The sequence below is a fragment of the Pteropus medius genome, unplaced genomic scaffold (assembly GCF_902729225.1).
Source record: "Pteropus medius unplaced genomic scaffold, Ma_sr-lr_union100, whole genome shotgun sequence".
In the NCBI taxonomy this organism is placed as follows: Eukaryota; Metazoa; Chordata; class Mammalia; order Chiroptera; family Pteropodidae; genus Pteropus; species Pteropus medius.
In genome coordinates, this window is record NW_024345600.1 from 4,867,313 (window position 1) to 4,895,026 (window position 27,714).

Sequence of the window (27,714 nt, forward strand, 5' to 3'; positions counted from 1 at the left end):
CCTAAAACTGCTCTTAAAAAATTTTCTAACAGTACAAACATGAACTGATTTCTTCATAGTTCCTGGAGATTCAGAAAGTCCAAGCCAATTCCCCTCCCCCCTCAAAAAAACAAAACAAGGAAACAAACCAGCTAGCTACCCATCCACATGTATAGTAAGAAAATTCTATTTACCTCAATTTTCCTCTCCTGCGGGTCTTTTCGAAGCTTCATAGGAAAAAAATACTTTTATTAAAAACTACTAAGAAAAAGTTGGATTACTATTATACATCTGCCATGAGAGATATTGGAGAATCTTAAAAAATGTGTTATTTACATCCTGCATTCATCAGTGCAGTTGAATGACTGATGCTCATCACTATTTACATATTAATTTATGAGCACTCCCTCCTTCCCTCCCCCAGGTGAGCCCCGCTGTCGGCCCAGATCACAAACTCACCAGAGACTGCGTGCGGTACCTAATAATTTGCAGCATCCTTTGCATCCTTTCTTTCCGAGCAGTTGCCAGTGTCCTTACTCCACGTCTCCTCCTGTAGAGTATGCCTTGACCCAGACCCAGCCCTAGCCCCTGTAAGTCCTTCTCTCTATTCTGCTGTTGGGGTGAACATTCTGGGAGAAGGAAAGGGAATTTGGTACTGGGGTTGAGAGTCAAGTTACTAAGGTTCTTTGCCAGTACTTCTGAGACAGCTTGAGAGCCAGCTGAAAGAGAAAATTAAGACTCATTAGGGTGAGTTGCATCAACCCAAAGTAACTAGTCTCAGGCTCAAACCTGATTAGCTTTTAAACAAGTGAACAATGGACAATGAGAAGTTCCTCAGGGTGGAGGATCACATAAACCCTGTGCCTTTCATACTGTGCTAGTCTAGCACACAGCATGTGTTGAGAGCATACAATGAGAAGGTGCTTAAGAGGCCACCAATATGGGAAACATATCTTGCCTACAGCACCTGGTTTTCCTAGGTGGTCTCCCAACCAAGTACTAACCAGGTCTGACCCTGCTTAGCTTCAGAGATCACATGAGATCGGGCGTGTTCAGGGGGGCATGGTGTAGACTGGGAAATACTTCATTCTCAAAAATTCTTTTTCCTGTTATTGGTAGTTCTGAATGTCATTTTTTCATGGGGTCAAAAAGTAGCTAAGTATGTGATCATAAGTGGAAAAACATGGGACAAAAATCAGGTAGGCAGTTTTTTCACTTTCATTTGCATGTGAATTTAATATAAATGAGGGATATAAAGCATTAAAAGTCAAAATATGTCAGTGAACAAGTTTCAACAGTTCAGCTTTATAGCAATTATAAATCTGTTATTTTCTGGAAAAAACCCACGCCTGTGAAACATACACAGAAAGCCCAATTACAAGTCTCTCCCCAAATCCCTATCCTTAAGCAGAACTAGTTCGTGGAAGCTGCTGTGATCCTCTTGTTATACTCAGCTTTTTCATGGTACTAAACCTTTCCACTCTATCTCAGTGTTATGAGAAATCAACCACTTACTCTTGCCTCTTCTCATCTGAACCCTTACGCATATCTCCCACCCTCCTATCTCATAGACTAAATCAGTTAACATTCGTTTTCCCTATATGGGAGAGTATATACTGAGTCGAGATCCATTCAACTTGTGAACTTGAACACATGGAAATAAACATCCCTGGTTGTGGCATTGTCAGGTATTAGGGTGGAGAAACTGGGTATATTATACAGATATTCTCTTCCATTAATTTTTCCTCCTAGTATTTATCAACCAGGGTGTTTTCCTCAAGATTCAAGGAAGGCAGTCTGGACCTTGGGGGTGTGGAGGAGGAGGAGAGGGCAGAATAGACGACGTCAGCACGCACCCGACCCAGCTTACTAGCTGCCCAGTGGGTAGTTGGGGGTGTTGGTTCCAGACCTTTCACCACGCGCCCCCACCGCTAGTAAGATTAATAAAGTTTCAAACTATCTCCATGGCCAAGCCTGGTATTGGGTGCGGCTCCAAAAAGTTACCCCACGGAAAAGTACGCGGGGCAGCGGAGACCCAACCCGCACTATTCCTGGAGCACAGCTTCTAAGAAAGCGGCCCTTGTAAAGTTAAGTCCTAGTAATTAACTACACAGCACATTCACCAGCTTTTATAAACCCACCCCTTCCTTCAATTTCCTGAAGAGCCATTTCCCTGTTTATTAACATTCCTAAAGGGTAAATTTAGCTGGAAAGCCCATCCCGAAAATGTTGCCGATTAAGAAAAACTTTAAGTTAAATCGAAGTTTAGGTTTCTTGTATTTTGTCCGTTTTTACCATTCCTGGCGGAAATACTGGTCACGAGACGCTATGAGCCCTGGTTCTAGAAGAAATCCAGTGGCTCTCCCCCAGAAACTGGACTTAAAATATTGAAGTATTCCTGAGCATAGTAGTAAGCAAGCAACAGTTAAATCCTTTATTTTTTTTCCTTTGGGCTGTTTTTTTCCCCCCGACTGGAGGGGACTATTTAACTGTATTCTTTAAAAGATGGAGTCTATAAGAAAAGACAGTCCCTTCACACCCCAAAACCCCTGTGGTCAAGAAGGGCACTGTCTGTCTTACCTGAATCTTCACTGGGCTTCTGAGAAGACTCCAGGGTCGGGGTTGGGTTAAGCTTCTGGGGTGAGTCCATTGGAAGTCTCATCACAGCTGGAAGCTCCTCCAAGTTTGCCCAAAGGTTTCTAGTGGAAGGTGATGCTCAAAACTCTGAATTTGCTGCCCAAGTACCCTGGCAAGAACCGTGTAGCTCAGAAAAAGCAAGGGAAAAGCCCAACTTCAACTAAGCTCAGTGGAAGAAAGAGCTAACCTAAAAGTTGAGGTCTGGTTTCCTCTTAAACACTACAGATAAGCCAATCAGCCAGTCCATTTTAATGTAAATGCTGACGATAAGGAATGAGGCGGGTGGGAGTAGTCCTATTAGTGGACTATTAGGAGAATTCTTCATGTGTTCTGCATTAAAATAATCATGCCCTCTGTCAAGTCGGCTGGAAAATTTATGAACAGGCCCTGTGGTTGTGTCTTAAGAGTCAGTGTTTTTCAAACTTTACTTCTGGAGATGGCTACTAGTTTGTGAACTGGACTTAAAGGTTCTGATACAGAGAGGACAAGGGCAGTTTCCCCCCCAGTTTTGGATTAACTCCCAATTAAGCTCCAAGTTTTCCTAGCCTGACTCATCTTAAACCTTTGGGTGTTTGTAAGGAGAAGTCTGCTGGTAAGGAAAGGTAGAGGAGAAATCTGTGTTTGTTACGAACAGCAGATTAGCTTGATATTTTGTGCATGTGTATTTTGGATCTTTAATTTTAGTTTTATGGACTAATTTAAATGCATTTAACATTTGTAAGGAACTGAATTAAATTTGTAAATTGCTACTCACCCCGCCCCCACCCAAATACTTGTATTGAATTCGAGTACAGAGCATCCACATTAACTGCTGATCTTCTATGGGAAGTAGAATTAGTCCCCAGCTGCCCCAATCTTTTTCCCATCTCTTAGTCAATATGCAACCTCCCCCATTCCCCTTTTAGCTGGAAACTATGAGAAAATACTCAAAAGCAATCTTTCTTTTAGTAAAAAGCAGGAGTTGAAGTTATGATCAAGAAATATTTTTGTAGGGCATGAGGAGTAGCCATAAACATATGTTATATCACAACACTTTATTTAAGTGGTTCTCAAAAGTGTGGCCTCCAACAGCACCTGGTAACTTGTTAGATACAATTGGAAATTAGCGAGCTGCATCTCAGACCTCCTGAATCAAAAACTGAGGCATCCACTTATTTTAAAAAGGTTCTCCGGTGATTCTGATGTGTGCTAAAGTTTAAGAAGGGTCTCCTTAACTTTCTACTCCTGTTGTTCGATGCTCAGCTGTTCACTCTTTTGCCCTGGGACCCTCTCCTAAAGTCTCTGAGACTTCCATTGGAAAAGTCAGGGCAAAAATCAGATTGCAGGAGGTTTAAGAGTAATAATAGGTGAGACAGTGAGAATGACTGATGTAGACTCTCCAGAGCATTTGAGATCTTGCTCCCAGCACATGTCATCAGTTGGGCTCAAATAAACTTGTAAATATTCTCTACAGGTTTGGAACTTTCTTACACTGACACTGGTAAAGGGTATAATGTGCATTTACAGTGTTTTTTGAGAATATTCATTTCTGTAGTGGAAAAAAGAACTGGGATAGAAGTGTTAAGCATAGACAATAAACTCATATCTTATGAGACAGGTGAAACTCATAGTAAGTGTGGATTTTGAGTAAACAAGTAGCACATGAGACAGGCAGAATTTATAACTTGTTTAAATATACAGTAAGTAAAACAGTAACCTGCAAGATAAAAACAAAACAGCAGTTACTACTTACAGAAAGAAAAAAATGGCAAGAACAAGTCATGATCATATCACCTGTGGTAATATGAATCACTCATTATTGTCCCATTTGGGGCCCACATGCTCTGCCCTAAAAATGCAAATACGATTTATGGTTATTCACAAATTGGCAATCTACAGCGAAGGCCAGGCCTATGTCATTAGTAGAATCCGTGTGTCATTGCTATCTCAACGCCGGTCCTCATAACTAACTACCCTATCCATGAGGAAAGATGAAGCAGTAGAGATACAGGACATATGAACACTGTGTAGGTAAGAAAAACATTTTGTTTTTTGACCCTGTTAAGGTCCCTAGCTGGATCTGAAAATTAAACTGACAAAGATGGATTAGCAGGGGAAAAACATACACATTTTTAAAACGTAAGTTTTATGTGAGATAGGAGTCTTTGTTAGAGAACGAAGACCTGAAGAAATGATTAAACCTGAATATTTTTATGCTAGGTTTGATGCTGAATTGAAAGTCGTAGCAAGACATAATAAGACAAAGAGTACTTAAATATAGAAAACTGAGAAACTGAGCAAGACCAGTTCATTCAGGTTCTCTTCAGTGTCCTCAGTGTCCTTGTCTTGGAGATAAGGATGCTTCTGTCTTACAGGCAAAGGGAGGGCCCCTTGCATCTGAAGGTTTTATGACCTACCTGGGGGGGTGGGGGAGGGAGAAGGGTGGGAGGAAGGTCTGAGAAAGATACAAGAGACTTTCCAGCTTCAGCTCTTTTCTCAAACTCTTTCGGCTTAAAATATTCAATGTGCCAATATTTTAGGGTATCTTGAACCCTATAACTGCATATCCCTTAACTTGGGAAGTAAGATCCTTCCACCCAGCTTGTATTGTATTCTTAAAAAAAAAAACAAAATTCAACTAGCTAAATTTAAAAGATCTTACTGACTTTATTCAGTGATTCATGAAGCAGGCAGCATCCGATCTAACAGATTTAAAGAGCTCCGTAGAGCTATGCAAGGAAAGAGGTTTTATAGGCAGAAGGGAGTAGGGATAAGGAAGTTGTACTAGTCAAAAAAAAAAGAAATTATTTATTGCAAAGTTACTTTCCTTTATGGCATATCTGGGGTCTACCAGGCAGATTACCTAACTGGTTGAGGATATATTCCTCATTGGTTTAAGATTCCATTTCTGGAAGTCCTGAAACTAAGTCTAGGTTTGGCATACCTCATTCCTTTCACTTAGCGTTTTCCTGTGTGTTTTAAATTGACTTTAAATACTGAGTGATGAGTTTTAAAATATGATCTGTGAGCCTTTCTGTTTCATGACCTTTGGAATAACTTACCTGGTAGTGTTCTTGTATCAGGTTAATTTCCCACAAGACAAAGGACTCTATGTAGGTAGTGACATTTTTGAGAAACTGAATGTCTCAATATGTTCCACACTTGCTCAAGGTTGGCTGAGTACAGAATTTTAGGTTGAAAATCATTTTCCTTCAGAAATGAAAGTTATTTCTCCATGATTTTCTGGCATTCAGTGTTAAGAAGTCTGAAGCCATTATATTTCTTGATTTTAGGTTCTCATCGTATTTTCTCTATTTTACATCTGTTTGTGATTATGCTTTACTTATTAAGGGAATAGCTTTGATTTTATTTTCAACCCTCCCTTTTTTTGTTTTTAATATCAAACTTCTAATTTCCATGTACTCTTTATTTTTGTCCTCTGAGTTTTTTAAAAAGAGCATCCCATTTATTTCAAAACTATTATGATTTCTTTAATCTCTGGAGAATTAACAATAGTTTTCTTGAAGTTCTTTTAGTCTGTTTTTTCAAGTTGCTTCATTCCTTTTGTCTGGCTTTTTAATCTCATCTTTTATACTATAAAGGAAAAAATGGTAACTAGAAAGGTGTTATAAATTTTTAAGATTTTAAAAATTTGATCCTTTTAAGCATATTTAAGAATTGTGTTTCTCAACTATCCTCTCAGTATTTTTACCTTCTGTTGCTTTTGGCTCAGCTTCTGTCCTGGTTAAGCAAATTTGAACTCCACCAACCTACATCCCACACCTTCTTGTAGTTATAGTTTTTCATCTTTTTCTTAAACCTTGAGAGTTTATGCAGCTTCTTAGATGCATTTGAAATTAAGGAGGGAAGAAGATTACATGGAAGTGGGAGAAACAAGGCAGGGATCAAATTATAGGATAGTTAACAAGAATACTTGTTCTTTTCAGGGTTAATACCCCCTTTGAGTATGAAGGTATTTCAAAGGTCTGTTAACCTACATACACAAGAACAATGGACAGGGGTAGCTTAAAACCCTTTTCTAAGGAAGTTGTAGGCCTGGGGCATGGCTACCCACTATGACATGCCCAGTTAGGAATTTATGATCAGATCTCCCTGTAAGGCTACTTTCCATAGAAACTCCCTCTTTTTTTTTGGTCTACACCAGGAATGTTGATCTACCTAAAATGGAAAATAACCAAATTGGAAGGATGAGGGGATTGGAAATATATGAGTATGCGGTAGGGGAGAAAAAGAAGCAAATCTGTATTATGTCAATAATAAAGCCTAAAACCAAACAAATATCCAGAACTACCATTATAACCTTGCTATTTTGAAATGCAGAGATAAATACCATAAAAACAATCAGCCAAAAAATGTTTCAAGTAGGTGTTTCTGGGAAAAAGAAAATGGGGAGGGCAGAAGACAGCAGTTGGGACAGAGTCTTGTCTTGACAAATCTAGATCTACTTGCTACTTTACAGAATAGGCAATATAACTTTTTTTTTCTAAGGGGGAAAAAGTAGTCTAAAGTATAGAAGAGCCAAAATGAGTGTAGGGAAATCAACATGGAGAATACTGTATTGCAGGAGTCTGGGTGAGTAATGAAAATGATTCGATTAAGAGTTTAACAACAGAAAAGAGGAGAGGGAGTGGAGTCAAGATGGGGTAGCAGGTAAACCCTGAGCTTGCCTCCTATCGTGATCATTTCAAAATTACAACTAAATTATAGAATAGCCATCACTGAGGACCACCTGAAGACTAGCTGGACAGGATTCCTATAACTAAGGATATAAAGAAGCTGCATCCAGATGGTTTTTACAGAACAAAGAGGTGAGGCTCCTGAAGCAATTAGAAGGTCCCCAAGGACTGCTTTTGACCCCTTTGTACAACCCACCTTGTCTCTACTCAAATTTATGAGGGTGCAAAGGATTTAAGGGGTGGAGAGAGGGTATAAATAAATGAATGACAAAGAGAGGATTTAGCTACCTAGTGACCCTTTTGTTATTAAATTTGGCACATCAAAAAAAGCTGGTCTATCAGTAAACGTTTTTATGTTGTTATTAAAAATGTGTTTTTTAATGAAAATGCACGTTTTTAGAAATTATAAAAAAATTTATAAATTTGCAAAGCCACAGAATACTAATATAAAAGATAGTTCATAATTGTTTACTTCTTAGTTTTCACCAGAAATGAAGGCATTTAAAGGTTAAAAATTCAAATATATGGGGGGTGGCTCCATAATGTAGTGGTTAGCACATCTGCTTTACATGCAGAAGGTTCTGGGTTTGCACCCCAGGTGGAGGCACTGACCATACCCCAAGTGCACCGGGCCCTGGGTGCAACCCTACGACCATGTGGGAGGAGATGCCCCGCCTTCAGAGATCCAGTTCTTAAGGGGAAATGGCAGCATCCATAGGTCAGGGGTGAAAATCGGGGGTGGCGGGGGGGGAGGAGAGGGGAGATTAAAGAGGAGGGAAAAAAATTCAAATATATGTAATTGAAGCTACTGGAATAATAAAAGGAGTGACTGCAATGAAAAAGGATTTAATGGTACATGATAAAAGAATTATAATAAAAATATATCAGTTCAATTTTGAGAGCCTTTTAAAAATATGGGAGAAATAAATCAATTTCTATTTTATTTCTTCTCCCACTGTGAAACGGATTTTACATAGATTAAATGGCTAATTAAAAAAAATCCTTAGAAAAAAACAATAAGAAATAGAACTGAATATTTTCCACAGTTAGCGGGCTAGAAGAGGTGAGGACCTTGGAGAGTATGGAAGGTTTGAGGAGATAGACTTCAAAGTGTGGTAGAGAACAAAATAATTACAAAGAAAAGTACTGCCAGATTTTATTATACAAGATCAAGAAGCAAGGTAAGTTTAAAAGACAAATAATACAGTACAAAAAACTGAAGCAAATATGATAAAGTACAAAATAATAGTAATTAATAAAAATCTATTTGATGAATAAAAAAATGAGCAAAGTCTTCTCATCTGAGGAGGTACAAGTAAAGGAACATGTAAAACCGTTCACTTTTACTTGAATTTTAAAGGCCTAATTAAAATTTCCTCTAAACTATTTCATGGTAATTTAAGAATAGATGATGCTAGGAAAGAAGTGTTGTGTAATTAGCCTTTCCTATAGCTGTTGGCTGTGAACAAAGTTTTTGAAAAAATATTGACAATAAATATTAAGAGCTTTAAAATAGATACATACAGTACATGAGATTTTAGATCAGCTAACCCATTGAATTCATGTTATCTCTAGTGCCTAACACATTACAGTATGATGGACATGAAACATGTGCTTGTCGAATGAGTCAGTACGTAAGTTCAGCATCTCTACCCAGACAATTGTTAAAAAACAATATTCTATTGAGCAATTTTTAATGATCTGATTAGTTTTATTCAATGATTGATTAATCGGGCAGCATCCAATCTAGCAGATAGAGAGGAACTCTGAGGAGCCATACAAAATGAAAGGCTGTTACAGGCAGAAGGGAACACGACGAGGAAGTTGTACTAGGCAGGGAGTGGATTGGTTTTGGCAAGGTCACTTTCCTTTAGGGGATGACAGGGGTCTATTGAGCACATTACCTAACTCGTGCCAATCTAGTGATTCCTGATTGACTGGTTTAAGATTCCACTTCTGGGAGAGATGGAACTGTAATTAAATCTCTGTTCGGTGGGGTGGGGCTTAGCATAAGCACCTCCATTTTGGGCTTGTTGCCTTATTTTTAACATTATAGACATCCAGGGGAATCTCAGACGTATTAAGATGTGGCGCACCTCATGCAGACCATTTATGTTTTGTATTGTTGAAAATTTGAGAAAAAACATTATCTCTTGGTAGTAATTAGTACTAGCTAGGATTATAAAATAGAGCTAGGGAAGGGGGCATAAGAGCGAGGACTCTAAGTAGAGTCATTCGATGTGAACCCTAAGAAGAAATTTACCTGCTGAGATGAACTTCCCATAGTCAACCAGGGGCCCAAATTTTATAAATAATAAGAGCTTAATGGCCATTTGCTGACAGGGGTTTCTTACATACGCTATATAACAGGAAGAACCTCAAACTGAACTCTTGGCTTCCTGCACTATGCCTCAATTATTCACACAGTCTGAGTCAACCACTATGGGGGAAACCCTGGTGTGGTCTTTCTACCAACAGGTGGAGACCTGCTCTGTCCAATCAGAACTGCACAATTTGGACACCTCATTTACATAAAAGAGACCTAATTAGGAACTTGGGTGGAAATTTCACTGTAAAAGATGATCTCCCCTTTGTCTTGGTGGAGCACAATTTAGGTTGCTACCCGAATTTTTGTCTCCTGGGCTGCAGCTCCTTTTGCTTAAATAAATGCTGTATATTCTTTATCACAATCTAAAATTAATTTTAGTTTATAAGAAAGAGAGCAGCTGGGAAGCTGTTCCAACTCATTTAAGGATCTGAATTCTCTCAAATGTTGGGGCTCTCTTCCAGACATCAAGAACTGTTGATATTTCAAAGGAATAGTTTATTTAATTAAACGGAAAGAAAAGAGAAACCAATTTATCAAACTTAATTTGCTCATAAATTTATAATTCCATTTATAAGATTTAAAGCAAATTAACATCACAATTACAAAACATGTCAAGTAATATCAATTACTTGAACTCTGCATGATTTACTCTTTTTTAAGGGGATGATGTAATTTTAATTTTTTTTGAGATAATTGACATATAACATATAAATTTAATGTGTATAACGTTCATTTGATACATTTATATATTGCAATACGATTACTTTCATAGTGTTGGCTAATACTGCTATCATAACAGGTAATTTATTTTTTGTGGTGAGAACGATTAAGATCTGGTCTGTTAACCACTTTGAAGTTAATAATACAATTGGTTCATATTGTTAACTGTATTCCCAATGCTGTGTGTTAGATCTTCAGAACCTATTTACCATCTAGTTGCATACGATTTAGTCTTTTAGTGCCCTAATGATTTGCTACGTGTTCTACGTGTTGTTCTCCACTCCCCTCAGTGGAAGACAAAGTGTGACAGGCACAAGAGGCTGAAGAAGTGCTTGGCAAGAAAAATATTAAGGAACCATCCCAGTTAACTTAAAATTTTTCAGTGTGTTGGGGGAGAATGCCCTAGAACACACAGGTTCAGCTCACAAATCCGGGAGATTTTAGACAACCTCAAAGAGATACAACTAGAAAAGACAGGCTATTTAACATTTTCAGTAGACTCATAGGAGGTTTTAGTGAGAGAATAGAATAGGAACCATATCATGTCTTATTTAATCTCAATACCCACCCACCTAATTCTTTCAGTCAATGGTTCCTTTATTTTTAAATGGGCTGGCAGATGGGTTTATTCAACAGGCTAAAAGGAGGTAGGAATCGAATTTCTAGTCCAGTTCCACCTACCACTTATTGGAAGTCTGCTCTAATTGTGCTAAAGTTCTTTTCAGACCTACTTGAAGCAATGTGGAAGCCTTGAATGGCACCTTTCTGTCTGGACCCAAAGATCTAGGAAAAGCTCCAAGCTGTGACTAGACCTCCATGGACCCACTCTAGGAGTTTGCTCAACTTTGATCCCCAGTATTCCCAGATGACTAGGGAAGAAAATTTCTAGGAAGATAGATAAGCCATATAACTCCCTTCTAGACAACAGATTCTTTGTATTAATTTCCAGCCCTTGAAGGAGGACTATAATTAAGTAAACCTCCTCAGATCAGAAGAAGAGGATGGGGCATATTCCCTCCAGTGACAAAACAGGAAGGCAAAGAGAAAATCTGTAAGAGTGAAAACTGCCAGCACAGAACCCTCAAGTCCCCAGATTCATTCTGGGAAGGGGCTGTTGGAATCCATGCAGGATAGACTGGACTAGGAATCTGCGTAGGTTTTCTATCAACTTTTTCCCATCAAGAAATGTCAGGGACGAGAGACAGGAACAAAACACAAAGAAGTGTTAAAACGTCAGATGAAATTAGATGTCTTAACTTTTCACTAGCTTCTGTGAGACTGACATTCTAGCCAAATTTACCTTTCAAGAATCTTAAACAGTGAAATGGCTTAACCTGTCAGAGACTGAAGGCGGGGTAAAGGCTTTATGATCTAGTGAATGTACTTTTAAAATTCTAATCTGCCCCAGAGGTGTAAAGTGATGACCTGGGACTCTTGACTAATTTTTTATCTACTGACTCCACCTTTTCTCTCCAGGTGCCTTCTCTAGCTCAGAAATTTTTTCTTTGGATTGTGCCTGCTGGCTTCAAGTCAGGCTGAGATAGCCATAGGCAAAATCAAAATCTTGATCTCAAGGAGCATTCACTCTGGTGGGGACAGGCAATAACAAATCATTGATCTAAAACATAGATAGGGTCCTGTGGTGAGAAGGATTCCCAAGAGAGGTATAGAGGACTGCTGCAATTTTGAAACATTCTCCCAGATGCTGGTTTAATGAATGACTCGCGCTCCCCACGCTGCTCTCTGGCCCTGTCTGGGCTTCTGGCGGGGCTGCCCTCCTGGGCCTGCGTCCCTCCACTCCCGCAGGCCCACCCTAACCCTAGTGTCCTTCATGCTGGAAGTGAGCAGTGCTTGGTGCTGTTCCTGCAGGATGTTGCCCCCAGGCTTCCAAGGCCATCCGCCCTGAATTTTGGCCACTGAAGCCCCACAGGCAGGGTGGAGGAGCAGCTGGCTGCAGGTACCTGAGGGTCCAGTGGGTCCAGGGTTGCAGCCAGGAGCAGCTCTATCTTGAATCTGGTCCTCCCTGAGAACTCTTATCTGGCAAAGTCCCCCTCGCCCCCACTACAATTGCCTTCCTTTCTGGGGAATCTACCTTAGTTCTTGAAATTCCACAATGAAGACTCAGTTCTTCCAGGGGTGGAGCTCTGCCTCTATTACCAATTATTTCATAGCTTAATGGAAAACATTTAATGAGGACTTTACAATATGACAATCCGCTAGAGAGCAGCGTGCTGTACACGGTTCCCAAGGGGCGAGGGAAATATGAGTAACAGATTTCCCAAAGTTTGAGGTTTGAATAAAGCTAGCTGGAGTCATAAAGTAACTCGTTAACTAGTCAATTATGTTTATCAGCACAGAGTAGCAAATATTGTCAGCATTCCCACTTTTGCTTAAGTGTGATATTTCAGGAAAGGCTTGTTTTCTTTGTCTATCTGTAGGGTTCAACAAAATTGTATGGTAGGTAATGCTGGGGGTGGTCAGCCTAAGTGGCTCTGGAAATCCGGAGCCCAGAGATCAAAGAGATGCCTTAAGCATTTGTGCCTGTGGTTTCTCAGACTTACTTCCATGGCTGCTTTTTAAAGAGAACCTCCAGTTCAGACCTTGGAGGAAAAAAGGGGTTGTATGGAAAGTAACCTCACAGGGGGATCTGACCATAAATTCCTAACTGGGCATGTCAGGGTGGGTAGTCACACTCCAGGCCTACAACTTCTTTAGTGAAAGGTTTTAAACCACCCCTGTCCATTGTTCTTGTGCATGTAGGTTAACACACCTTTGAAATACCAAAAGTAATACCCCTTGAATGGGGTCGTAACCCTAAGAGAGCAGTAATCTTGTTAACTATTCTGTATTCCAATTCCTACCTTCATATAACCATCCTTATGTTCTCTCCTTAATTTCGAATGCATAAAAGAAGCTGCAAAACTCTTATTCTCCAGAGCATTTGAGATCTTGCTCCTCACATAGTTGTCAGTTTGGCTCAACTCATAAAAATTCTTTGCAGGATTGAATATTTCTTACATTGATAAAGGACATTAAGAAAAAAACTAAGGAAATATAAATAAACTATGACACTTGATAATAATGTATTAACATTGGTTTATTAATTTTACCAAATGTATCAGACTAATGTAAGATAAGTATAGGGGAAATGTGGTTCGGAGCATATGGTAACTATTATATTCTCAGTTTTTCTGTAAATCTAAAGCTATTCTAAAAAATAAATCTATTAGAAAGGTGGGGAAAAAGTCCCTCCAAAGGGGAGATAGCTCATATGCAAACAAAAAATAAGGGAATGGTGTCTGAAAAAAATATAAATCAAATTGCTTCATATACAGTTTTTTCTTAACACAACAAAGTAACGGTTTCTGATAGCAAAGTGTGTAATGCCTGCTCCCTCCAGGCTCCAGCTCCTGGCAGTTTGACCTTTGAGTTTTGTCCCCACAAAGGAAGTCAGCGGCCACTCTATGCTCTCTTTCATAAAGCTACCTTCACCTTTATTAGGAATTTTGTATATCTTTCTCTAACAGTGCTAGTATATTTGCATTAGAAATTGCTGTGTTGTGTGGAGTTTTTGTGGAGTTTTGTGTGGAGTTGTGTGGAGATTTTGACTGCATTTTGCTCCTTAGCCATATAGTCCCCATAATCACTGTGTGTATGTGTGTGTGCATATGCCCATGTGTAATTTTGCAAAACAAAAGGTTTTCAGAAATTACATGTGGTGAATAAATGGCCCTCTAAAGATGTCCACATACTCATCACTAGAACCTATGGATATGTTAACTTACATGGCAAATGAGACTTTGTAGATATGATTTGTGGATGAAAAAGGGTTCTAGGGCAAGTAACTTCAAAGGGTGATAGATTATAAATTCCTAACTGGGCGGGTAGATTATAAATTCCTAACTGGGTGGGTAGTCACACCCTAGGCTTATACCTTCTTCAGTAAAAGGCTTATCTTTGCCTTAAGCAAGCCCTGTCCATTGTTTCTGTGAATCTAGGTTAATACCCTTTTGAAATGCCTCCTTTTCAAAGTAACCACCTCAAGACAGCACATATTCTCATTAACACGATTTTGTAATCTAGCCCCTGCCTTGTCTTCTCCTACTTTCTTGAAACTTCTTTACCTGCCCTCCTTAATTCCAAATGCGTAGAAGAAACTGCAAACTGCCATTCTCAGAAGCATTTTTCTCAGTCTGTTGAGCTCTTTCTTCCAGGTGGATCCTCTGGCTCAAATAAATTTTTGTAAAAATTCTCTACAGGTTTGGCTGTTCTTACTTGGACAGATTTAAGAACTCTGAGATCAGGAGATTATCCTGGATTATCCAGGCGGGCCCAAGATTATCACAACAGTTCTTAGGGAGGTTGAAGGGTCAGATAGAGAAAAAGGCTATATAACAACAGAAGCAGAGACAGAAAAGGCAAAGTGGTGAGGAGCCATGAGCCAAGGGATGAGGACAATTTTTAGAAGCTGGGAAAGGCAAGGAAACAGATTCTTCTCTAGAGGCTCCAGAGAGAACACTGCCTATTTGATGCCTTGATTTCAGACCGATGAGACCCCTTTTGGGCTTGTGATCTCCAAAATGACTCTAAGATTATAAACTACCACCACGATTGTGATAATTTGTTATGGTAGCAATAGGAAACTAATTCAGCTTATATCCTGTTATGTCAGAAACATTTTGGGGAAAATATTGATTTGAAGATCTTATTAGAAATCATATTAATGGTACAGAAAACATTATGAGTTTGATCTAAATGGGTTAAAGAACCAGTTAACAATACATATAAGGGTTTGTAGTTACACCATTCAAACAAAAAACCCTTTCAAGGAGATAATTTAAATGTTCTCTAGTCTATGGCCATGCTACCCTGAACAAGCCCGATCCTGTCTGATCTTGGTAGCTAAGCAGGGTCAGGCCTGGTTAGTACTTGGATGGGAGACCACCTGGGAAGACCAGGTGCTGTAGGCATAAAAAAGAAAAAAGGAAATAAATAAATAAATAGATAAATGTTCTCTAGCGCCCAACTTCATTGTACTGACCTTTTTTTTTTTTTAATGCCTACAGCACCCGGTCTTCCTAAGTGGTCTCCCATCCAAGTATTAACCAGGCCTGACCCTGCCTAGCTTTGGAGATCAGACGAGATTGGGCATGTGCAGGGTAGCATGGCTGTAGACTATATTTTATATTCTTATATATGATAAATCACAAGTATTCAGAAAGAATGAGTGCATTTGTTTTCAAGATTATTTTGGTTTTTGTTCTTTTCCTCTCCCTTAAAAACTTGTAACTTCTGCCACTAATTTTTAAATAGTAAAGAAACTTGGAACTCCTGAATCCAAAGAGGTCAAAGAGGTTAATCCTAAAAGGAAAGGTCATGAGCAAAGTCTTTTCTATTGTCATCTGACCTGAAACAAGAATACTTTGAAGGATTTGTTATCTAAGAATGCAAGACTTACAAAACATTGTTATTCAAGGCAATACACATGACCCACCAATCCTTATCAACTAAAAATGTATACCCTTAGGGGAAAGGAAGACTTTTTGTTATCTTTGCTCTAGGCCCAGACATTAAGGGTAGTCTTTTAGATAGACTACTAAAAGGATAGTCTTTTAGTTGTCCAACTTAGAAATTTAAGCATTAATATTTTATTATCCTTGCCTTTGGAGAAACCAAAAAGATTCAGAAATCCATTATCCAGAAGAGAAATTGTTTGCAGACATTTATTTAAAATTTGAATTGTCATTGAAGAACCAGTTTCTTAATCATAATTTAAATAAAATAAATATAAAGTTCTATCATGTAATAATATTTTATTTTCACCTAATTTTAATCTACAGTTATTTTAATCTGTGCTAAATACTTTTTATTTTATAATTTTGTTTACCCTGTCTAGAGTATATAATATTTTATTGCTATTGCTTATGGTTATTTTTATTTCTGGATTAGCTTTTGCATATGTCTAATACTTTAAGACAGGCTATTCTGATTGTGAAACTATTCTGAGTATAAATTTATAGGCAAAAGGTAACAATTTCTTCGATAAGATTAAATAGTCTTAATTTTTAAAATCCATCCTAATTATGAAAGAGAAACTTGGTAATACCAAGTAGTCTAAGTTAGTGATTCTCAGACTTTGTTCTTAGGCAAAGTCTCAGTGGTTCTCAGACAATAGCATTTTTCATTTCCTTCCATAAAAGAAAAAATTACAAATATTTTTTTCCCAGTAAGAGCATTAATGAAAAAATACCACCATTTACTCTCACTGTCATTTTATAAAATATAAAAGAAAAACATGTTCTCAAATTAAGTTCTAGGCCAGACTCAGAAAAGACAGTACTCACATGATAAATATTTATGTATGTGAGAATCTTGACAGAAGGAACAGCAAGTACATGAAGAATTGAAGTAGCAGCAAAACCATTGTGGCTGGAGCAGAGTGAGCAGGGAAAGGATAGGATGTTGTAGACACTGACTTTTCCTCTGAGTGAACTCGAGATCCAGTGGAGGGTTTTGAGCAGAATGAGTTGACTGATGACATTTTTAAAGAATTTAGCTGATGTGTTGAGAATAGATTAGCGAGGATGAGGATGGGCCAAGGTTGGAAGCAGAGATGAGTTTAGAGGGTACAACTTAAGTCAGATGAGAAATAACAGTGTTTCAGATTAGGGTGGTAGCGGCAGAATACAGATTCTGAAAATATTTTGAAGATAGAGCCAGTAGAATTTCCTGATGAATTGAACGTGGGTATGAGAGAAAGAAAGGAGTCAAGGATAATTCCAAGGCTTTGTCCTGAACAACAGGAAGGACAGAATTGGCATTAGTCGAGGTAGATAAGCCTGCAGGTCGTGATGCAGAAAGGTAGGATACATTGATCAGGAATTCCATTTGGGAGAATATAAATATTTATATTTATATTGCTTTTTAAACACCCAAGAGGAGATGAGTAAACAGCTAAGTAAAGAGTTCTAGGATTCAGAAGTCTGAGCTAGATATAAAATTTGAAAATCATCAACATATATATGAAATTTGAAGCAATAAACTAGACGAGCTTATCAAGGAAGTGAATGTAGTTAGAGAGAGAAAAAAACCTGAGGTCTGAGGCCTGGGACACCCTAACTCTAAGAGGCCAGTGAGAAAAGGAGCCTGAGAATGAGTGACCAGCGAGATAGGTGGAGAACCAAGAGAGGGGACTATCCTGGAAGCTAAGTAAGTGTAGAAAGTAAGGAGTGATTGATCATGTCAAATGCTGCTGAAGGGTAAAGCAAGATGGAAGTTGAGAACTGAGTGAATGTCATTGGTGACCTGGCCTAGAGCCAGGTGTTGTAGAATGAAAGAATAAGAACCAGAGACAATAAATATGATCAACAACTTTAAGAAGTTTTCGGCAGAGGGGAACAGAAATGAATTAGCAGGTATTGTGTGAAGTGGAGTTAAAAGAATTAAAAAATATATTTAAGATGGGAAAAAGAACAGCATGTTTGAATACTTCTAGGAAAGATCCAGTAAAGAGGGAAAAATGGATAAGATTGAAGAGAGAACGTTGCTGAGTGATGACTCGGAATAAGCAAGAGGGATGGAATCAGGACACAAGCAAAGAGACTAGCTTTAGATATTTCATTTGCAGTAACAGGAAGGCACAGTGTATGGGTACATTTGTGGGTAAAAGGGTTGATGTGCTTATGGTAGACTTTGGAAGTTCTCTTGATTGATTCAGTTTTCTCAGAGAAATAGAAAGCAAGTTGAGAGTAAGGATGGGAGAGGAGATGTTAGAAATTTGAGGAAAGAAGGAAATGGGTTAGGAGAGTGGGAGAGGACCGAGCCTTGGAAATGCAGTATGATTCCCATGCAAGCAAAACCTACTTGAGGTCTCTGTTAATAAACAAAGACTTTTGTAATCTAAAAATAGAAACAGCTAAGTAAATTATTGAATTAAATAAGATATTGCCATTAAAGAGAAGGAAGTAAATATTTGGGTAGAACTATCTGAGAGATGTTAAGTAATAAAATTTGAGACAGAGCAATATATAGTATAACTCCATTTTTATATAAATCAAATAATAATTACCTGTGTCTGTATGTATTTGTATATTTATTGCCAGAGGAATATAAATATAGGAGAAATAATCACGATTCTGCTAACAGCAGATAGATATCTTTGCAGGGGAGGTTCTTTTTATTTTCCTCTTTTCTATGGTTTGAATATATTTCAAACAACATTGACTTTCAAGAACGCAAGTAGGATGCTTGAAGTGGTCAGATTGTGTGATTGACGCAGGGGTAACGACAGTGAATATTGATTGTGCATTTAAGTGTCATGCACTATTCTAAGCATTTTACACAGAGCAACACATTTACTTCTCATAACCTTATGAGTACGTATTTTTATCACCCACATTTTTTTACAGATTATAAAAAAATTGAATCACAGAGCTGTTAATTAACTTGCCTAATGTCACATTAGATCAAGCTATACATTAGAAAGAAAATATGGGAGGCAATCTGTATTATTACATTGGGGAAAGTCTTGTCTAAGCATGAAGCAAAAATCAAACACCATAAAAGTTTACAAAACTTAACCAAAAAAAAAGTTAAACATTTGTGATGGCAAAAACGATTTTAAACATTGTTGAAAGACTAATTTAAACTGGGGAAAAATTTTGACATATATGACAGATGGAAGTTCTTAATATCCAAAGGACTTGTTAATTATTCCTCAATTTAAACTTTAAGAGATGAATAATCTGAGTGAAAAATAGGTAAAGGAATTTCTAAAAGAAGTTCAAATAGTCATGAAATATATGTGAATGTTAAAAGTTCAATAAATTTAAATAAAAACAATTATGTTTTTCTCCCTAATGGATTAGAGAAAAAAAACCCTAATAAAAGGAAGATTAGTGAAGGAGTGTCAGTATGTGTGGTGGGGGGAAATGGTACTTAAATGTACTGTTAGAAAGATCATCAATGAGTGCTATATTATTTGAGAATATTGACTTGTGTTATAGGAAAAAATAAAAACAAATAGAATGGATGAACCAGTAAGCAGTGTTAAGTCCAGTGCAGGGGAAGAATAAGTTTTCTTAAACTCTTAAAGTCTGATTGAGTCTGAGAATTACACTGTCAATGACAGATTAACAGGAGAAAAACATACAAATTTGTTTAATATAAACTTTACGTGACACAGGAGACTCCATAAGGAAATGAAGACCAGAAGAAATAGTTAGACTTGAGTATTTTTATGCTAAAGTTGATGGCTGATATCTGACAGGTTAAGGAGTATGAGGTAAGTGTCAGTAATGGGGCGGGGGGGGGGTGTGGAGGAACTTAGCAAGTCCTGTTTGTTCAGATTCTTCTTGGCGTCCCTTTGTCTTTGGAGATAAGGATGCTCCTTTCCTCCAGGTACAGGGAGGGCACTTTTTACATGAGGGTTTTATGACCTGTTTTTAGGGGAAGATGGGGGAAGGTCAGAGTGACCTTCTTGCTTCTGCTGTTTCTCAAATTCCTTCAGTATAAAATATTCGCTATGCCAAGTTGCCATATTTTGGGGTAGCATGTCCTGAACCCCATCACCAGATAGCAACTTTTAAATAGCTTACAGTATATAACTTAAGTATATGACATAATATCTTATGAGATACGGACAAGACTTATAAGAAGTATTAATGTGCATGATAAACAAGAGGCTTGTAAGACATTGGCAGAATTGAGATATTAGACGTGCTAAATATCAAGTAAATTAGTAACCTGTAAACCATATTAAAAGTCATAGAATAAATGGAATATATGATGGAACAAACAAATGTGTCATAGTTGAAAGATCAAGTATACGTAGAAATTGTGCCAACTCTAGGCTGATAGCTATGTCAATCTCAAATTGGTAACCCATTGGTGACACCCATTATGGTTCCATTCTGTTCCAATTTGAGCTCTGCCCCAATAGGCTAAGTGGTAGCCATAGCTGTGGGCAGGTATACTTGCCCTTGTATCTTTCTGACAGAGCAAGTATATATTGGGTCCAGGCATTTGCTGAATCCCCTTGCTCAAAGCTCCACTCTGGTCCTCATACCCACACCATTAGTAGAAAAGACAGAGAGGAAGAATGAGAGACGAGACATATGAATATCGAGTAATCCAGGCGTCAGGTAATATGGTCCTTCCATCCTACTTTGTGCCCCATTTTAGGTGTGTTAACCTACTCCATCTCTATCATCTTGATTCTTACTATGTTTCCAGTTGATTTTGTAAATGTGGTTTGAGTATCTTAATTTGGTTTATGAGCCTTTCTGTCCTATGACTTCTTGGATAGCATGACTGGGAGATTACTTGGGGGCAAGATCATATGCCTACTCCAGGATGTAAATTGTACAACCTTTTATTTTTATTTCTTCTTATTATTATTTGGGAGGCATATGAAAATTTCCTACTCTGTTTTCACCATCAGAACTTATGACCTCAGTCTTTCTTCCTTGCCTTGGAATAAGGCCAAAAGAGAGACACTGGCTACTTTGACAACCTTCAAGCAGGCTCCAGGAATGCCACCAACAGCGGGCCTTTGAGACCAAATCCAGCAATCAGAACTTTATCATTTTCCTCAATAAAATTAAAAAAAAAAAACATCAGTGGGTGCAGAGGCTGTGATTTTTTTTTTCCTTTTCTTCACTAGCTGGACGCTAACGCACTTCCTGATGGCAGAATTCGACTGTTCGGCTTCAACCCCTACTTTCTCCACATGGTTCCCTTTGCATGGGAAACAGCTCCTTAAAAGTGTTGGCCTTCAGGGCTGTGCCCAAATGAGCTTTCTTGTACTGTTTATCATGCCACTCCTGATTTCATCGGTGGTTCTAGAGCTTCCTGGAAGTACAAAGACCTCAATACTTGTCATCCTGCCAGCACCAGGGGCCTGAGCAAAAGAGCTGTACAACCTTTTAGAAGAACATTTTAGATTATATGTCAAAATATAAGTCTTACACAGGATTTATAAAACAAGTGCGAATCTTTTGATAAATATCCCACTTTTAGGCATTGGCACAAAAGTCAAACATATGAAATGATTTGTATAACGTTTACTCTAGCATTGTTTGTAATTATGAAAATTGTACAAAAAAAATCTTAATGTCAGCTTAGAATTACAACCTTATTTTGTGTCTGCTGGTCCTTGAAAAACAAAAACTTCAAACTAAAAGGAATCACAATGAATGGAATCACAGCTAAGGGCAAAAATGACTCTTGGTAGCTGTGTCAGAAAGAAGTTGAATGGTGTGGATATGCAAAGTACAACATTGTGCCACGGAGAGATGTTACTAGTGATAACAAATGGTGGTGGGTAATAAAACATAAAAAGTTGTTTTTAGTAATCGACACACACACACAAGCACACACCCATGCACATGCACAAAACATGATAAAATTTGGCAAATTCTGATAGAGTTCCACAACTTTTTGGCTTTGGGTTACATGGTGGTGGCACGATATCTTCCTATAGTATTATTTATCAACCTTTTCCAGATAGTCAAACAGATAAAGTGATTTTAGATGATTGATTGGTGGCACCTGAAACAGCTAAAACTCATGAAAACCAACAGAGGATTTTTATTTGTGTTTATATCCAGGAGGATTTTTATTTGTGTTTATATCCAGTAATCATTTAATTACTTGCCACTTGAGCCATGGTTTAACATGTGTATTTGTGGGAAACAAGTCTGTCTGGTGTAATCAGGAACCCCTATTGATCTCTGAAGGAGGATTTAAGAATGAGACTTTGGAGGCTGAAACTAGAAGGCTAAGTAGCACCCCCCCAAAAGATGTCCATATCCTAAACCCTAAACCTGTGAATATGTTACCTTATGTGGCACATGGACTTTATCGGTCTGATTAAACTGAGGTTCTTAGGATGGGAAGATTATCTTGTATAGAAGTGATGTAATCAGAAAGGTCCTTACAAGTGGAAGATCAGAGTCAGAAATATTTTAAGATGCTATCTTGCTGGCTTTAAAAATAAAGGAAGAGATTACTAGGAGAGAAATTCAGGCATCCACAAGAATCTGAAAAAGGCAAAGAAACAAATTTTCCCCTAGAGCCTGCAAAAACAAAACAAAACAAAAAACAAAATACTAGCTCTACTTGTGCCTTGATTTTAACTCATAAGATATATTTTGGTCTTCTGATCTCCAGAACTGTAAAATAATAATTTGTGTTGTTTTAAGGCACTAAATTTGTGGTAATTTTTTACAGCAGCAATTGGAAACTAACATTGAGTCAAAAAATATTTTAAAATAGTGCTTCTTAACCTGTTTATGGTAAAGGTTCAGCTTGTTTTAATCTACAAGCATGGACCAAACCATTTATAAGATATAATTTTTTAAAAATTGAAATTTTAAAACATATAAAATACAAGCCCCATTTAAAAAGTAATAGATCCATCTGACATACATTACACTGTCAAATTGCTTAATCATTCCTTAACACTTACATTCATTTTTTGCACTGTTGTCCTCAAGTTACAAACAATTTGCAGGTAAGCATGAAAGTCTATGGACCACGCTTTGAGTAGCTTTTGTTTCAGGTAATTTAAGACTGAGTGGTGCTTATTCGAGGTGGTAGTGTCTAGAAATCTCAGCAGAACATCAACACCTCAATTTGTGATCATCACATGGGAGGTGCAAAACCCTGCCAGTGGGGTTTCTGATTACCTGATGCTGAACATTACTGAAAATGCTTCTTTTAAAGTAAGAGGTGTATTTGCTATAGCCCAAAAGGGTGTGAATAACAGCAATGTACATTTCTAGGGGAATATACAAATAGCTTCAAAAATCAACCTTAGTAATCAAAGAAGTCCAAATTAAGATATGATTTATCATTTACATTTCATCTTAAGAAGTGAAAGAAGGAAAGAAGATATCCAAGACTAGCCAAAGTTATTAAAACTAAACTCTCATTTACTACTGCTAGGGATATAAACTGATACATTATCTAAAAACAGTTGATCCAAAAGAATTAAGACTCTTAACAGTTTTTATGTATATTGAATTGATAATTAGACTTAATAACTTAATATGAACATAATATGAAATATAGGTAAAGTTTAATTGGCATGTCATAAAATGCAGCTAAAGACATTGTTTAATGTCTAAAGATTAAAAGAAAAATTTCTAAATGATACATTAAATGGTACATTAATACAAAGTAATATTATTAGTCATTAATGTGATTCTAAGTGGTTTTATTCATTATTATTTCATTTTTATTTTTGGCAAAATGATAAACTACTCAGGCTATTAAATAGCAAAGATGAGCTCTTACAGGATGTAAGATATATTACAAACATTAACCCTGTGTACTTTCTGGGTTTTATTAGTTCAACATCCTCTTATTACCCCTGCTTAGAATATAATTCTTGCCATTCACCCATTCACTAAACATAATTATAAATAAATAATATACTTAATAGTAAAATACATCTAAGAAAGTAAAAATATTTCCATTTTTCCTCTTGCTATTTACATCAATTTTTTAAAATTAATTAATTTATTTTTTATGGTGACATCGGTTAACAAAATCTAATGTGTCAGCTATACATTTTAACAGTTAAGGCATATATCTATTTACATTGTATGTTCATCTTCCATAGTTAGATTTCTTTCTGTCACCACATATTTGAACCCTTCTACTGTCTCCCTCCCCCCTCCCTCCTCTACCCTAATTTTTAAAATTTTCTTTCTAAAAATCTATTTTTAGTGTATTGGCTTTGCATGTGCCCTCAGCAAATTCTTACTCTACCCGTTTGGGTAATCTTTCATTGCCTGTGCTCATTCCTCGCTTCTCTAAAAGCTAGTCAGAGACGCGAATGGTCACCAAGGCATGAGTTATAATTAGTATGGAAACTCTCAATGACTTTTCCTTAATTCCTAGGTTCTTCTCAACTTTTATTTCTATGATTGCACTATGGCTATGGCTTCTTATCATGTTTACAGATGATGAAAACTGTGTCCATGATTCAACTGAGTAGAAAATGTTAAAAAAAAAAAAAAGTTGAAGGTCTTTTTATTAGAGGAAAAGGGACTTGTATCAATAAGAGAGTGTGAGTGGGGACAGTGTCAGTGTTGGAGAAGCTTCATTACATGTTTTAAGTTCCCCTTAGTTCTTTTTTTTTAAAAAAATAATTGTATTAGGTTCAAGTATACAGTACATTGATTAGACATTTATACATTTATAAAGTGATCCCCCTAATTGCTCTTTCTCTCCTCTGGCTCTCCACCTATCCATTACATTAATGCTTACTGCAATCCCTATGCTGTGCTCCCCATCCCCATGACTATCTATCAAGTACTAATTTGTACTTCTTTAACCCTTCACCCCTTTCTCCCAGCTCCCCAACCTCCATCCCCTCTGGCCATCACCAGATTGTCCTTTATATTTGTGAGTCTGTTTTGATTAGTTTGTTCCTTTTGTTCCTTGGATTCTGCATATAAGTGAAATTATATGGTATTTATCTTTCTGTCTGACATTTCATTTATCATAATAACTTCTAGGTCCATCCATGTCATTGCAACTGGTAAGATTTCATTTTTTTTAATGGTTGAGGATTATGAACCATAACTTCTTACCCCTTAGTTCTTAATGTAAGTTTATCCAATTCTTTACCTGTGGCTCTGGCCACATTCTAGTACTTAGAATAGTTTTAAAGACACTCAATAAATATCTGTTCACTGACTGGCAGAAGCATCCAAATCACATTGTGCTTCAGTGGTCATGACTATATTGTTTTGTTTAACTTTTCTGAATGATGATCAAAATAATAAATAATTATTAAAAATTTAAAAAATATAGAAATTTACAAAAAAATTACTGATAAATAGTCATTGTTAATGTTTTGGTATCAACCGTTCCAGATTTTTTTGTGTGAATATTTTTATAAAATTGAATTATTTTCTATATTGTTTCAAAATCTGTATTTTTTTCACTTAATAATATTTATGGATAAGTTTTCATGTTATTAAAACTTCTTTTACAATATTCTTTATGGCCAAGTAATAATCTTACTTATGGATGTTCTATAATGTATTTATTATTATACAATTAGGTTATTTACAAGTTTTCTTTATAATAAATAATATTAAAATGAATCTGTGTGTAATACTTTGTTCACTCCCATTAGTTAAATTACTCAACAAATGTTTATCAAGTATCCATCATTTGCCCCTGCCATTTTGTAGCTTATATTCTAGTGGCTTAAAATAATATTACAGAAGTGGAATCACTGTAAAATAATATTACAGACATGAGTATTTTTAAAATTTCTTTTTAAAAATTATGGCAAAATGCACATAACATAAACTTTATCATCTTAATCATTCTTAAGTATGCAATTGAGTGACATTAAGTACATTCACATTGTGCTATCATCACCATCATTGATCTCCAGAACTGTTTTTATCTTGCAAAACAGAAACTCTGTATTCATAAAACAATAATTCCCCATTTCCCATTCTCTTTTCCCCCAAACACTGACAACCATCATTTTACTTTCTGTTACTATGAATTTGACTACTCTAGGTAACTTCTATAAAAAGGAAGCAAATAGTTTAAAACTTTTAATATATGTGCCAATTTTTCCTCTAGATAAGTTATATTAATGTATACCCCAGAGCTGAATATAAAAATGCTTGTTTCCTTGTTTCTTCATCTACACAAACTATTGTCCTTTTTTCATCTTGCTAATTGGATAGACAAAGAAATTTCTTTTTTTCTTATTATTGAAGGTGAATATTTTTCATGCTTATGGTCACAATTACTCTTCTGGACTAATGTATTTCTCATTTTATTGATTAGAAAACCAAAGATTAGAAAAAGCAATTTGTGCAGGACCCCACAGCAAGATAGAGCTAGAATTTTGAACTAAGTTCATGACTTTGGGACCAGTTCTATACTATTCAGCCATATTGCCTCACTCTTGATTTTCTATTTTGGGCTGAAAGTCCAGAATTACAATATTTTTGTTTGTAGAAGGATTTAAAGAAAATCAAATTCAACTCTGTGATTTTAGGTAAAGAAAGGGAGGCCAAAGTAGGTTAGCCCTTAATGACATTCAAATTCTTCTATTTAAAAAAATTTCCATGCCTGGGCATGTATCATAAAAGACCGAGTGAATTGCCCCAAATTATATAGCTATGGGAGGAGCCTTAATAAACTCAGATCTCCTGACTCCTGATCTGGTGCTTTTTCTGCCGTATTAGATGACTGTACACTTTGAATTACTGCTTTCTCTCCCTTGATCATACTCCGCTGTAATATATAATAATAATTAATATCAGCCTTTATTTAGTGCTTACTATTTGGCAGATGTTGTCCTGAGCATTGTATATGCATTACCTCATCAGATCCTCTTCCTACTTTAGCAAAGAATGTTTAATTCTCATGAATGACTTGCCCATGATTACACTAATAAGTAGTGGAACCAGAATTTAAACCAGTTAGTCTGATTTCTGACTTTAAGTCAGGAAAGTTAAATAAAGAAAATCAAAATACAACCCACCTTACTGTTGAAAACAGGTAGGGATTGTAGATTAAAAGTATTAACTAGGATGCAAGGAGGCAGAAATAGGAGAAATGGGAATAGAGAAAACTTGACTTTCTAGAAGAGTGAGACCTCTGGAAATAGCACCAATTTATTCATTCACTGATTTATTGCATATATGTTTATTGAATGTCTACTTTCCTCGACAGTGGAAATACTAGAGAAAAAGAAAGTCATGATTCCAATCCCCAATGACTGTATTAACTGGAAGGAACATGGGCAAAACACAATGAAATGCACTGTGATAAGTGCTATAATGGGTGCCCACTCAAGGCTCGGTGGGAGAAAGAAGAAGCATCTAAATCTATTTTGGAGAGTCGAGGAAGTCTTTGTAGTAGAAGTGACCATTGAAATTTGTGCAAAGTCTCTGAGATGAAATGAGCTCATAAAAGAACTACAATACATCAATATCATTAGAACATTAACACTAATATTGGTGGGAGGTAGGAGTGAGGCTGGTGCCAAACCAAGAAAGTCCTTAAATGATAAGCTAAGGAGTTTAAATTTTATCCTGCAGATGATGGGAAACTATTATATGTTATATACATTTTGTTTTTCCTTTGAGAGAAATGAGTTCTTATTACAGGTGGTAAAAAATAATGTAAAATGATAAAGTCCCTGTTCTCAAAAAGCTTGAAAATTAATTTGGCAACAGATAAGCTAATTCTTCTATAGCACTGAAAATCTTGTAATAGTTTGGTCAAAACAAAATAAAACAAAAAAACAAAAACTAAAATTGATATATGCTACCCTACTTAAACTTTTCAATAACCTCCATGCCTTTTCATATGTCTTGAATG

At 36.8% G+C, this 27,714-nt stretch overlaps 1 protein-coding gene, 1 non-coding gene and 2 pseudogenes across 2 annotated transcripts; 1 reads left to right on the forward strand and 3 right to left on the reverse strand.

Moving 5' to 3' along the window:
• Positions 1-250: 250 nt before the first annotated feature.
• Positions 251-2,775, reverse strand: DPPA3 (developmental pluripotency associated 3). Its single transcript, XM_039874329.1, has 2 exons — positions 2,560-2,775; positions 251-698 (listed from the first exon to the last, which is right to left on the reverse strand). Exons 1-2 carry the CDS (start codon positions 2,639-2,641, stop codon positions 427-429), a joined length of 354 nt encoding a protein of 117 aa, XP_039730263.1. The 5' UTR covers positions 2,642-2,775; the 3' UTR covers positions 251-426.
• LOC120611814 (uncharacterized) lies at positions 935-1,052 on the reverse strand (annotated as a pseudogene).
• A 12,417-nt stretch (positions 2,776-15,192) lies between the features above and the next one.
• Positions 15,193-15,311, forward strand: LOC120611769 (5S ribosomal RNA). Its single transcript, XR_005655283.1, has one exon. It is a non-coding gene; the product is annotated as a 5S ribosomal RNA (ribosomal RNA).
• An 87-nt stretch (positions 15,312-15,398) lies between these two features.
• Positions 15,399-15,517, reverse strand: LOC120611820 (uncharacterized; annotated as a pseudogene).
• Positions 15,518-27,714: the final 12,197 nt, after the last annotated feature.